The sequence below is a fragment of the Macaca thibetana genome, chromosome 10 (genome assembly GCF_024542745.1).
Source record: "Macaca thibetana thibetana isolate TM-01 chromosome 10, ASM2454274v1, whole genome shotgun sequence".
Lineage (NCBI taxonomy): Eukaryota > Metazoa > Chordata > Mammalia > Primates > Cercopithecidae > Macaca > Macaca thibetana.
In genome coordinates this window covers 88924204-88937923 of record NC_065587.1, presented here as the reverse complement: position 1 = coordinate 88937923, position 13720 = coordinate 88924204, and the positions used below count along the sequence as shown (strand labels likewise).

Below are 13720 nucleotides of genomic sequence, written 5' to 3'. Positions count from 1 at the left end.
TTTTTTTTTGAGACAGAGTCTTGCTTTGTTGCCCAGGCTGGAATGCAATGGCACAATCTCGGCTCACTGCAACCTCCGCCTCCTGGTTCAAGTGATTCTCTTGCCTCAGTGTCCCAAGTAGCTGGGATTACAGGACCCCGCCACTACACTGGGCTAATTTTTGTATTTTTAGTAGAGAGGGGGTTTCACCATGTTGGCCAGGCTGGTCTCGAACTCCTGACCTCAAGTGATCCACCCGTCTCGGCCTCTCAAAGTGCTGGGATTATAGATGTGAGCCACCACACCTCACTGAAGTTCTAAATTTTCTTTTCTATCTCAATTATTTTGAGTGCACATTAAGCAAAGAACAGGGAAGATAATTTTTTCTGAGGCCTTGTATATAAAAGAATGGCTATCTGCTATTTTCAAATATGAGAGATTTAGGTGGGCGTATAATTACTGAATCACCACTTTTCATCAAAATTCTGTGAGGTTAGTTTCATTTTCTTTTGCTATTTAACGCTGGAGATAAAATTTTTGGTATCTGTTTTATTTTTGTTCTTTTTTAGGGGGAAAGGTTGTAATCTGTTATTTTTCTTTTGAAGTTTGTTCAATTTTTTTCTGCCATTCTATGAGAAACTATTTATCATCCCCAATGCAGTTTGATCACCCAGCCTCTGAAATGGCAGCTGAAGCATCAGAAGAGCAGAGGCTGAGCTAAGAAGGCCACAGGGTTAGACAAAAAGGGAGATGGGTGACTAAGAAAGAATTGAAATTCTGTCAGAACATAACTGAGAACATTTTTCTATGGTTTTGCCTAGAATGTGGTCAGCTGGACAATATGTTTTTCAGGTAAAAAGAAGCTTTCTTCTAGAATATCTTTAATTATTGTCTCTATTCCTTTTCTTTGAGTCTCCTCTTCAGGAAGACCAATTATTTCTATGCTGCCTCCATGCCTATCAGACCCTGTTTTCTCCTGAACCAAGCATATCCCTTTGTCCTCTGCTTCTGCCCTCCAGGAGTGCTCTGTCTTCAGCATCACTGTTTAGCAGCAGTTCTGTCTCTGATGGGGATTTCATTTTAATTCTTTCTTATTCACCCATCTCCCTTCTCATCTGTGGCCTTCTCAGCTTTGCCTCTGCTCTTTCAATGGCTTCAGCTCCCATTTCAGAGGCCAGGTGATCAAATTGTGTAGAGGATGATAGTTACCTGCAATGTGTGTGTGTGGGGGGGGCCTGAATTTTTTTAACATTTTCAAAAATATGTTCTTCCTCTGATTTTTCCAAATATTGTATTGTTCTCTTTCTCTTATTGTGTTATCTTTTTATTCTAGTTGTCCTTTGCTGTTCAACAAACTCACACCAAAACTTAGTAGCTTAAACAACAACTACTTAACTTTCCATGATTTTGTTGGTCAGAAATTTGGATAGCATTTTCATGAGCAATTCTTTTATTCTGTGCGCTGTGGACAGGAGTCACTTGGCAACTTTCAGCTGGTGGATGGAGTGATCTGGAGGATCTGCGATTGTTTCACTCACATGCCTGTTCGCAAGGCTGGCCGAAAGGCTGGGATCAGCGGAGACTGTGAGGCAGAGAGCTCACCTACGGCGTCTCCAGCATGGCAACCCCAGGGCATCAGAACTTCTCACGTGGCACCTCAGGACTCCAGGAGTGACTGCTGCCACAATCCAGGAGGCAGTGTATGGCCTCTGTGACTTGGCCTCAGAAGTCACACCATGTCACATCCTTTCTAGTTTATTGGCCGAGGCAGTCACAAGGCTGCCCAGATTCAAGGAGAGGAGACATAGACCTCTTAGATGGAAGAGGCATCAAAGAATTTGCAGCCATTTTTAAAACAGCCAGTTTTCTTTGACTGCATGCTTTTATTTTCCCCTGTAATCATTCTCAAAATGAGATCTCTTTATAGTAGGTGATGTCAAATGACATGGGGGAGTGTCTTTCTCAGGTCTCTTACTGGGAGGTACAGTACTGGTATGGATTCCTCCCCGCTGTGTGTAGAAGGCTCTCACCTGGGCTGCATCATTCTGGATGCCACACTATTACTGACCCAGTCTAAGACATGATTAATCCCTTTAGAGACAATGTCACATTGCCAACCCACATCAAGCTCACTGTATACTGCAGTCCCAGCTCTTCTTCTTGCTTGCTTGGAAGTACCTGCCCTACCTGCCAGCTGCTAGTGACCCCCGACTCATAAACAGTCCATGCCACAGTCTTCTCATGCTCAACACCAAACTCATTTGATTTTGAGTTGGTACATTTTTGTTCTTCCTATTTATGAGGTTCCTCAAATCCAGGCCTGGGGCAGGCATCTCTGCTACTCCATGACTGTCCATGAGTCATGGAGAGTGGCCCTGTGATCTCAGAGGGGTTTTCAAAACAAGAGTGTGTTTGCCAACAAAAATGATCAACATGGATTGGAGGGGTGGAGAAGGAGTTACAGAGTCCAGAAAGTGAGCCAGCTAAATCTCCATCTCGGAAAATGGAGAGGTTGTAGATAATGTCTGAAGTTGACAGAGCAAGGAAAAACATTCTATAAACATATTACTGTATTTGGAGTTATGCGGATAGCCACTGAAAAACTGAGAAAAGAAATGCTTCAAGCTGGTTGCCTTTGGAAAGAGCTGGGAGGAAGAGTGGGCTGGGAGAGAGACCAGCTCTCCTTATGCTCAGCCCTACAGTGCAATGTAGTATTTTACCTTGTGCATGGATTTTTGTAATAAAAAATAGTGATGTGTATTTGAATATTAAAACATTATACAACAATTTAGAGTGAGGTGTGCCATTTAAAAGGTCTGGTTAGAAGCTGCGGTTTGTAATTACATTTTATAAAGGTTGTCTTCTTGCTTTGTGTTTAAGCTCTGTTTTCATTATTTTAATTTGTTTTTTAGAAAATCACAAAATTGGGACAAAACCAGGAGAGGGTTGAAGAGAATGGGGAAAGGGGGAGAAAAGCTCCCCAGTGAATTCAGCTGCCCTTTCTGTATCACTCTATGTACTTTGATTTTATGTCCTTCTGGAAAAATTAAATTGGAACTCCCTTTATCACTTCTTCATTTCATTTTTTTTCCGTTGTAAAAAGGGCAAGAGCTTAATGTGCCACAGACTAAAGCTGCAGGGGCAGCTGGGCACACATGGGCAGATGCCCGAGGCTCTGGGCAGCTGGCTGGGTCTTCCACTCAGTTTCCAAAGTACGCAGTCACAGCAGCAGCTGGAACCTGGCAGGCAGGTGACAGGGAGACAAGCTAAGGGGGTGCATGGTATTTCTGTCTGGTTTAATGTTTTAACAAGTAAGAGGAACACTTAAATATCAAAACGAAGTATCCCTGCAGTAAATATTTATCCTTTAACCATAAAAATATCCTTTTATACCCTTTGAGAATCAAGAGGAGAGCAGAGGAGAGGAGGGGAGGGGAGGAAAGGGGAAGGGAGTGAAGGGGAGAGGAATGGAGAGGAGAAGAAGGAAGGGGAGAGGAGGGGAGAGGGGATGGGAGGGGAGGGGAGGGATGGGAGGGGTGCGGAGGAGAGGAGAGAGATTCTTCAGAGGTTGATCCAAGCTACTCAAAGGGTTGTTCATTCACCAGCAGCATTGGCCTCACCTGGGAGCTTGTTAGAAATGTAGCATCTTCCTGTTCCCCTAAGTGGTCTGACAATCTGTGAAAATGTCAACCTCAGGCAAATCGAGAGGTTCAAATCTTTGTGTCCACTGAACACTTGTGAAACTGCCCAGGCCATCAGGGTATGCGTATATAAAGAGCATACTATATTTTTATGGTTAAAGGATAAATATTTACTGCAGGGATACTTTGTTTTGATATTTAAGTGCTCCTCTTACTTGTTAAAACATTAAACCAGACAGAAATCTTTCAGTATCTGAAAGATGTCACTTTATAGAGACAATGTGTACCATTCTGACGTTACAAGGGTGGAGTTGGTAGGCGTGTCCAGGCCAAAGAGTGGGACTGGACACAAGGTCAGTGGCCCAAAAAGAGTGCTGAATGTTTGCTGCACATGCTTAAAAATGCAGAGAGCCACGCTGAACATAAGGATTTACATGTAGATTCTCTGGTCATTGAGCATAGCCAGGTGAACAAAGTACCCAAGATGTGCGGCCACACTCACAGAGCTCAGGGTCAGGTTAATCCATGTGTGAGCTCTGCCTGCCACAATGAGATGAAGATTATTGAAAGGAACAGATTGTTCCTAAACCAGAAGAGGCTGCACAGAAGAAAAAGATAGCCCAGAAGAAACTGAAGAAATGGAAACTTACGGCACAGGAATAGACTCATCAAACAATAAATGGAATTAAAAGTAGAGGAAAGAAGGAAGGAAGGAAGGGAAAAAGGAAGGAAGGAAGAGAAAAGAAAAGAAAATGTAGCATCTCAGGCTCCCCATTCCATGACCTCCTGCTCCTAATGTGCATTTTAAGAAGCACAGGGGATTCATGTGCAGAGCACAGTTTGAGAGGTGCTATTCTAAGGTGTAGATGAGGAATTCTTAGTCAAGAAAGTGCAAGCTTGTGGCTCTCAGCTTTAGCTTAGGAGCATGTGGGGCACTAAAAAAATACTGACGACTGGGTCCCACCCTAGAATAATTAAAACAACCTCTGGGGGCGGAGCCTAGGCATGGATGTGTTTTCAAAGCACCCCGGTCATCTCAATGTGCAGCCAAGGCAGAAAATACAGAGCAAGTGATGCTCAGAGCTGCTGAGCACATTCTGTGACAATCCCCGGGTGGAGACCCTGTCTCCTTCATGCGCTGCCTCCTCTGCACTTGGCGATGTCAAGGAAATCTGTCATACACAGGCCCGCATCGAATCCACAACCGTTCACAAGATGGTCTAAATGGGGTGTCCAATCTTTTGGCTTCCCTGAGCCACACTGAAAGAAGAAGAATCATCGTGGACCACATATAAAATGCACCAACACTAAAGATAGCTGATGAGCTGAAGAAAATAAACTGCAAAAAAAAAGTCATAAGGTTTTAAGAAAGTTTACAAATTTGTGTTGAGCCACATTGAAAGCCACCTTGGGCCCACGGACCATGGGTTTCGCAAGCTTGGTCGAGGACCTCATCCTTGAGTTACAGAGTAAGCCTCTTGTCACTGGAGAAATATCTTACTGCTGTAGACTACAGGAAACACTCATGCGTACTACAAAGTGGAATATTAAAATCTGCTGCCCTGAGACACTGAACAGCTTCGGTGTATCCCGCAATGCTTTACTCAAATGTGGCTGGAGAGTTTAACTGAAAGGAAAGCATGGACACTGGGAAACCAATCAATCAGATTTCCTATTTTCATAACCGAGAGACAAAATAAAATAAGGGTTGACAGAAGGTGCACGTGTTTGCAATACTTTCGTGAGAGCCCATTGCCACAGCCAAATGTTAGCCTCTTGAGGCATAAATTAATTTACCACAAATGCATGCCTGGTTGCGTCTGGATTCTGCTAGGGCGAGCAGTACGTGTTAGACTTTTGGACAACAGCTTAAAGAATGACATTTCTCCAACTTGCTGTGATTTTTATCCTTGAGCAGAATGTTTTTCTTGGAATGGGTTTCTGGGAGGGTTTGCGGACATAATTCTGGTTATGTGTGCGGCCCTGAAGGGTGCTTTTATGAATTTAGAGCAGCAGCTGTCCAGGCAGAGGGATGCTCTTTACCCAGAGAGCGTGTGCCCCAGTAAACATATGAATGGCTCTCATGGAGCTCTCCAGACACATGGCTTGCACCCCCTGTGCCCGGCCTTACCTGGTACTGCTGCCCGGTGCAGAGGATGAGGTGGTCATAGAGCACGATCTCGCCTGTGGAAAGCACAACGTGCTTGGCTGCTCGGTCTATGCCGGTCATTCTGCCCACCACGACATTAACCCAGGAGCACAGTGACATCAGCGCATAATCTTTATCATTAAAACAGTGGCTGCAAAGAGAGAAGCTCCATAAGTGACATTTGAGCAGCTGACAGCGGGCATTAATTAGACATCTGGTGAGCTGGTTCAAGTCCCCTAGTGGGCTGAGTCTGTGCTCTTGCTGTGAGTTTACCAGGACTGATACTAGGAGATTTTTCGTTATGAAACACTTAGTCACAAATTGACATCGTCCCATTAAAGCTAAATTGTTCCACCTGGCTTAGATCAGCCAGCAACTGGGTGGGAGGTGTGTGTGTGTGTGTGTGTGTGTGTGTGTGTGTGAAATCACTCATATTATACCTTTCTTCTGCTTCTATTTCATAGTGGTTGTAAATTTACTTTAGTTGTTAAATTGGTGTCTTGGCCACAGCCTCAAAGGGAATGAGAAGGAAGAAAGTGACATTGTTGAGGATTCCCAAAGCCAGGGGTCAGAATCCTTGAATACCGAGAACCCTTCCTATTCGCTAATACTTTTCAGTAATGACTCATTCTGAGAATTAGCATATGGCTTCCTGCCAAAACAACAAAATCCATTTTACTTAAAGAATATAGCAATTAGGGAGTTACGTTCGCAGCAAGTACACTCCCTGGAGACCTTGGGATTCACTCTTCAGGGCAGAGGTGATTTTCCAGGAACGGAGACTTCCACCGCCAGCAGGCCCCGGATGGCCATTCATGCCGTGGCTTCAGGGTGCTGTGGCTGCACTGGCTTTCATTTTCTGGGCTCTGTTGCAGAGTTTGTGTGCTTTCACGTAATATGATAAGAGTGAGTTTCTTGTGGCTTTGGATTTAAAGAGTTTTGCGAGGGTTGTTTCCAGAATTTTCTGAAAGGATTGACCTCAGGTAAACCACCTTTTAGTGATTCTGCTCTGAATACTGAGAGTCTAAGGTAATAGGACATTAAGTGCTTCTTTTAATTTAGGCTGTATGATTCTTTTCTTCCTTTTTTCTCAATATAAAAACATTAAAATTTGTATTTATTCATCTATTTATTTATTTATTTTTAGAGACAGGATCTCGCTATGTTGCCCAAGCTGGTCTTAAACTCCTGGACTCAAGTGATCCTCCTGCCTCAGCCTCCTGAGTAGCTGGGACTAGAGGCACACGCCACTTCTGTGCTTGGTAGCACAGTCCCCTTCAAAAAGAACCCTGCCATGGTCTGTGTTGCTGACAAGCCTGGACTCTGTGTCCGCCTGCTATCTTCAGTTACCTCACCTCTTAACACAGGAGAATGAGCTCTCCCTACATGCCTCCACCGCTGACCGCTATAAGGAGTGACTGTGAGAATGTAAGACAGGCTGCTTTGTTAGGCGGGATGCATATGTGAAGAGTATTATTCTAAATAATATTAATGAGACAGAACCCTCTTTACTCTCTTTGGAGGCAAACAAGATTCTGAAGTGGTAATGACAGAACATTTCTTCTTTTTGATCTGCACATAAGCCTGGTCTTACCACACAAAGAGAATTCTAGTCATGGGGACATATTAGACCTTGTTACAGGACCTGTGAAAGAGCTCTGTGAAACAACTTAAAAACAAGAAAATTTCTTCTTAATAAGAAAAGAAAATCAGGGACTGGCCTATCACAGGAAAATAATGGATAGTGAGAGGAAATTCTCTTGTAAAAACCATTTCCCTAGCTTTATAGGAATACAGGAAATGTCATGGCTTCCCACATTTGTGAGAGACCCATGAAAGACTGTTCTTACCTGCTCCAGATCCCTGCTGTAAGCCAGCCATGATGAGGAAAAGTTAAATACAGTTAGTGCACAGGGATTCGTTTTATGAGGCTGTGCCCAAAGATAAAGGCTCTCAGGGGAAATTTGCGGAAGGTGAAGACAATCATATTTTTAATGACAGTAGGACAGTAGCATTGATCACGTCAGAATGCATATTTGAGAGTTAAAATGTGAAGCTCTGTCCAGTGGGAATGGCACTGGGGACCACTGATTTTTAGGAAACTTTACTAAGTCCTTTACAAAAGGAAGTGTTGAAGAATGTGGGGTGATTGCTGTTACAATATGTTACTACACTGAATGATTTTATTCACTTATTTGAGACAAGATCTCACTCTGTCACCCAGCCTAAAGCACAGTGGTACAATCATGGCTTACTGTAGCCTTGACCTCCTGGGCCCAAGCTATCCTCCTACCTCAGACTCTTGAGCAGCTGGGACCATAGGTGCAAGCTACCATGCCTGGCTAACTTTAAATTTTTTGTAGAAATGGGACTCTCCCTATGTTGCCCAGGCTGGTCTTCAACTCTTGGGTGCAAGCAATCTTCTCACCTTGGCCTCCCAAAGTGCTGGGATTACCTGGCCATTTCTTAGTTTAAAATATCATTGTGTAAGTGATTGCTACCCATTCTGGATATTACTATCCATTCTGGACCTTCCTTAATTTCGTCACCAGGTGAGTGAAACTATATATTGAAGACTGTAAGTGATATTTTTCCAAAATTATGTTTTAAGTAGAATGAATAAGCTTTAATATTCTAACATAGCAGGGCCTGACTCATGGCTTGGTGGTAAGAGAAATACCTCCACTAGGCTTCGCTCAAAAAGAGAGAAGGCACCAAAGAAGGCACATCGGTGAAACTTCACGTTTCTCAAGTGAGCTCGACCGTGACTCAAAACTAATGTGAAAGATTGTCTTCATAGAAAGTTCTGAAGACAGATAATAGGGAGGAGGAAAAAAAGCAAAAATGGAGAATGGGGAAATTTCTGGAAAGCGCATACATGAGTAGCCGCTTGCTCTAGGTTATAGTGCCCCCAACCTTATGGTCAAAAGCCTAGTCCAAAGCTCCAGGTGTGCAATTAGAAGCAAGCTCTGGGGGCCACAGATGAGTCAGTGGAGACCTGCACCTCATGGAGTCATGACTCTTCCAAGCTGGAAAGAACCTTAGAAATTCTCATAAAAGATTAATTGTGACACTCCTAGAAAAAGGACTATCACAATTAACTTCAAATTAATCAGTGCTGATTGTCCAATTAGTGGATTTCTCGTGCTTCCTGTTCCTCCTCTCCCACCGCCTTCCTTTTGGCTCCATCACAGACATGCCATTAGCACCTCCACAAGAGGCTGGATGTGGGGGGTGGGAAAGAAGACAGAAATGGTTGAAAAATTCTAACAATAATAAATTAAAACACTGGTTAACAAGTTCAAAATTAGTATTTGTAATCAGGGATTTAAATTACTAAATTTATGAATGTCATTTGCACCTTTCCATTTGAAACCCCATGATCAGAGATAATTTCCTTTATCGGGGTTATGAGGACCATTTGAAAGGCATCTCCTATTTATGGTTCAATCTTACTGAAATATGTGGTTTCTAAGAAATATGATGACATACAGTTACCCATGCAAAGGGCTCTGGCTGTATTATTTAGTCCCTAACACTTGCTTGAGAGGAGTTTTGCAGGTATTTCTGGAGGTAACTTTCCTCTGTTCCACATTATTTACTGGGCATCTGCTGTGTGCCAAGGACTGTCCCAGGTATTGAGTATACATCAATGAATCAATGAATAAAAAGGCAAAAATTTCTGCCCTTGTGGAGTTTATATTATAGTTGATGGATTCTGAATATAAACATTATTTCGGAAGGCAAATAATACAATATTTAGGAGGATTTAAGTAGCAAGAAAAAAACAGAGCAGAGTATGAGGGACTGGAGTGTGTTGGGGTGTTGGCTGCAAATGGATGGGGCGGTCAGGATAGACCCCATAGAAAAGGTGACATTTAAGAGAGAAAAGCAGAGACCTCAAGGTGGGGACTTGCCTGTTGCATCTGAGGAACATCGAGGAGGCTGGTGTGGCCCAAATGGGGAGAAAAAGGGCAAAAATGATAAAAGGTGAGGCTGGATAATTAAGTAGACGGAGACAGAGTTTAGGCTGGAGCAGCACAGCACGTTCTGCGATGATGAAAATGTTCTTATCTGTTCTGTCCAATATGGTAGCCACTGGCGACATGCGGCTAATGTAGCTGAGGCACCGACTTTTCATCTCATTTAATTTTAATAATTTAAATTTAAATGCACGCGGCTAGTGGCCACCATATTGGATAGTGCCGTTCTGGGCTGTGAGGAGGCGATGTGATCTGAGCCAGCTTTCTGCAGCCTTGCTCTGGCTGCTGTGCTGAGAATGTGGAGGCAGGGACAGCAGCAGGGACGCCGGGGGCTTCCACCCACTCAGTCTGCCCATGCAGTGTCACACCTGCCGAAAGCCCCCTCAGTAGCTGTTTCCTCCTGACACACACCCAACATGGGATTGAGGGAAACTTTCACTACGCTGATGGAATTAAGTTCCTCTTAAGACAGCTGCCAATAAAACCAGCATTTCCTGGGAATCATGTAATTTAGAAAGAGGGAAATGGAGGGAATGTGTTCTTGGCCAGAAGTTGGTGTTATGTTAATTTTAATAAAAAATCCAGCAAGCTTGGCTTCTCATGTACGGCTCATGATCAAAAAAAGCAAAGCTCAGAGAAATGAAATTCCTTGCCCAGGTCCTTGGTGGCAGAGGCAGGATCTGAATCCACATCCTCCTGGCTCAAACCCATGCCCTTTTTTGTACCATAATGACATCCTTCAAGAAAAAATCTATAGTCTGATAAAATTATTAAGTGGAAATGAACCCGGTTCTGCTGGCAAGGAAGTTGTGGTTTTTTTCTCACTGTTTGAGGGCAAAACAACTCTTTTTCACAGAGGAAAGAGAGTCCCTTCATCATGGAATCTCAAATGAATCCCCTGGGAGGGAACAATTTCCTTCCTCCTTATTGGAAAAATTAGGAGCTTGTTTCTAGAGGCAGAGAAACTAATATTTCTTCTACCCATGTTTTGCTACAGGAAATTAAAATGAATGAAAGCTGTGTGATAAAGACATGGTATTTTCCAGAACAGATGTTGTCAAATAGTGATTCTATTGGGATGAAGACGATAAAGCTCACCCAGACTGGCATGGAAGTTCTTTGCCTGATCAGCTGCTGAGTACAAATGGCCAGGGTAGCTGTGGGATCCATATCCCAGTGAGGTGCCCTGTCGGATGTAAATGTAGTCACCAACCTCCACTGCCCCATAGTGTCACTTAGAGCCCAAAGGCAGGGCTGGCTGGGTCCGTAGGCTCCACCCCAATTGTTTGGAACAGGGCAGATGTCTTCCCACAGATACAAACTGGTGGCCCTGGCCTGCCAGTCTTGGCCACTTGCTTGTGAACACACTGGTACTTGTATCTCCTAAGTGATGCCTGAACTCCAGGAGAAAAGCCCCACCACTTCTCCTTTTCCAATCTGAAATCTACTACTTAGCATTAAGTAGACTGCACAAAGAGTAGAACATTTAGGCCTCAGAATGAAAAAGCAAATAAAATTCATACTCGCTGGCTAAAAATTTCCTTTGTTCAGTGTCCAGAAGTTTTTTTCCTGGGAGTCCATGAGTTGAAATCAGGGTAAGATTATTAAACTTCAAGTGAGAGCTAAAGAAAAAGAAAAATGAAAAAGAATAAGCAGTTAAGTGCAATTTAGCAAACGTTTATCATAATTCAATTTAACTTTATATTTCGTGTCATCCAACTGTTGAATTGTTCTTGGAGCTACTAATTCTTTGCATGAACCTTCAAATAGAACCAACCATTTCAAGGAAAAAAGGAAGATGGCACTGGAGCTGCTAACTGTAGAATCTTCCAAAAAGCTACACATTAGTAATGAGACAGGTTTTTAAAATGTGCTTTTCAAAGTAAAACTAAATAAAACAAATTGGGAGAGAGGTAAATTTAGTATAAAGTTTAAATTTTAGACTACTTCTATTAATAATAAACTGCTTGGAAGCATAACAATTGCAGCTCAACCCTGATGACTGCTTCCAGTCAAGTGTTTTGCATGGCGCATTACGCCATGTAGTCCTTACAGCAATCCAGTCAGGTCAGTAATACTATTATCCCTGTTTTTTTTAGGTGGAACTGAAGCAAGTAATTTGCAAAGACCATTGGTATAGTTTCACTCTGTGTCCCCACTCAAATCTCATCATAATTCCCACGTGTTGTGGGAGGGACCTGTGAGAGGTAATTGAATCATGGGAGCAGGTCTTTCCCATGCTGTTGTCATGATAGTGAATAAGTCTCATGAGATCTGATGGTTTTAAAAATGGGAGTTTCCTTGCACAAGCTCTCTCTTTGCCTGCTGCCACCCACGTAAGACGTGACTTGTTCCTCTTTGCCTTCCACCATGATCGTGAGGCCTCCCCAGCCATGTGGAACTGCAAGTCCATTAAACCTCTTTCTTTTGTAAAAGGCCCAGTCTCAGGTATGTCTTTATCAGCAGCGTTGAGAACAGACTAATATAACCATATAGCTAGTAAGTCTGGAGGCAGCATCCTCTCACCTTACCTCTGCCTGTACTGTCCTGTAGACCTCAAATTGTTCAGAGGGATCCAAAGGTCATCTAATTCCCATCAGCTGACATTAGCTTTATTAGACTCAGATACACACAGTTAGTCAAATCAGGGTACCAAAAAGTGTCATCTGGGAGGAAATTCTAGAGGATTCCTTTTTAAGAGCAAAATTGCTTTATATTTGCATCCGGCTTTCCAGAGCCCAAGGCACATTCATAGGCATTCACATAGAGATTAATCTTCTACACAATTTATGCTGGGGGTAGGGGAGAGGCTGCTTTTTCTAATCCACATTTCATATGTAAGAAAATCAAGGTTGGAAATGGTAAGTAATTTGTTCAAGGTTACAAAGCTCATAAGCAGTGCCAGCTATGAAAGCCAGGCCTGCTGGCCTCAGGCAGTGCCCTGCTCCAGGCACCCACAGTACTCCCTCTAACCAGTTCTACAGGTAAAGTGCACCTGAGTAGAGGCCTCTGAAGAACTCACATGCTCAAGGCTCACTCCATGTTTGTCCATCAGGATTTAAGATGCTCTTGCTGCAAAGCCACCCCCTAGTTAAAGTCAGTAAAATTTTATGGTGAGCTGATCTTTTCATAGGGTTCATGCTGATGAGATTTTTTTTTTCTAAAATCTCTTCTTAGTTCACACCTCCCTTTCAATCAACCAAATGCCAAAAAAGAAGCCTTCACCAAGTCAGAGAGAAACACCTGCCCTCCTTTCCCATGAGAAGATTGGAAATGTTCCAAATGTGGAACTGCTATCAATTTACTGACAATCTGTTAAGTAGCACTAAAAGCAGGAGACTTTTGGTGATGGCTCAGGCCAGAAATGCAATAAACTCAACTGAACCTGACATTTAAAAATAGCTCAATATTATGAGAGGTTTTGCTCTAAAGTCTCTAAGGATGAGTGTCATTTAAGAATGAATATTCTTATTTGATAAGAAGAAAACTGAGCGCATCTTATCCTCTAATAATAAGAATAAAAAATTTGAATATCTTCAAATAACATAAAGGTCACAATTAACCCAGCTACTTATGGCTGACAGTCTACAAATGCACACTGATTACTTGTCTCTGATTTATTACCATTTAATGGAAAATGCTAATAATAATCAGTGTTTATACTCACATGCAGTTAAAATTTATCCCAGCTTTGGGTGTTATGTGATAGAAATGTGGTTTATGTTATACCAATAATAGTTATATATAGGCCTTTTTTACATCTCTATGTAAATAGAAGGCTTAATAATTATCCAGCTACATCTTTTACTACAAAGACAATCCCTTTGGTTTTGAATCATTTGAATTACTGAACAACATGAATCAAATGATTTATAAATTACCAAACTACCACACTGCATTATCCTAAATTATGCCGTTGTACAATTTAAAATTTCCCCCAAAAAACAAAGTAGTTTAAAAAAAACCTA

The 13720-nt window shown here is 42.5% G+C and overlaps 1 protein-coding gene across 1 annotated transcript in view; it reads right to left on the bottom strand.

Moving 5' to 3' along the window:
- The window catches only part of CFAP61 (cilia and flagella associated protein 61), a 291671-nt gene that overhangs the window by 100020 nt on the left and 177931 nt on the right, over positions 1-13720 (bottom strand). The window contains exons 19-20 of the mRNA XM_050805793.1: positions 11276-11374; positions 5752-5920 (exon numbers count right to left, since the gene is read on the bottom strand). Of these exons, the coding sequence (XP_050661750.1) occupies positions 5752-5920; positions 11276-11374 (268 nt within the window). The remainder of the gene's footprint in view (positions 1-5751; positions 5921-11275; positions 11375-13720) is intronic.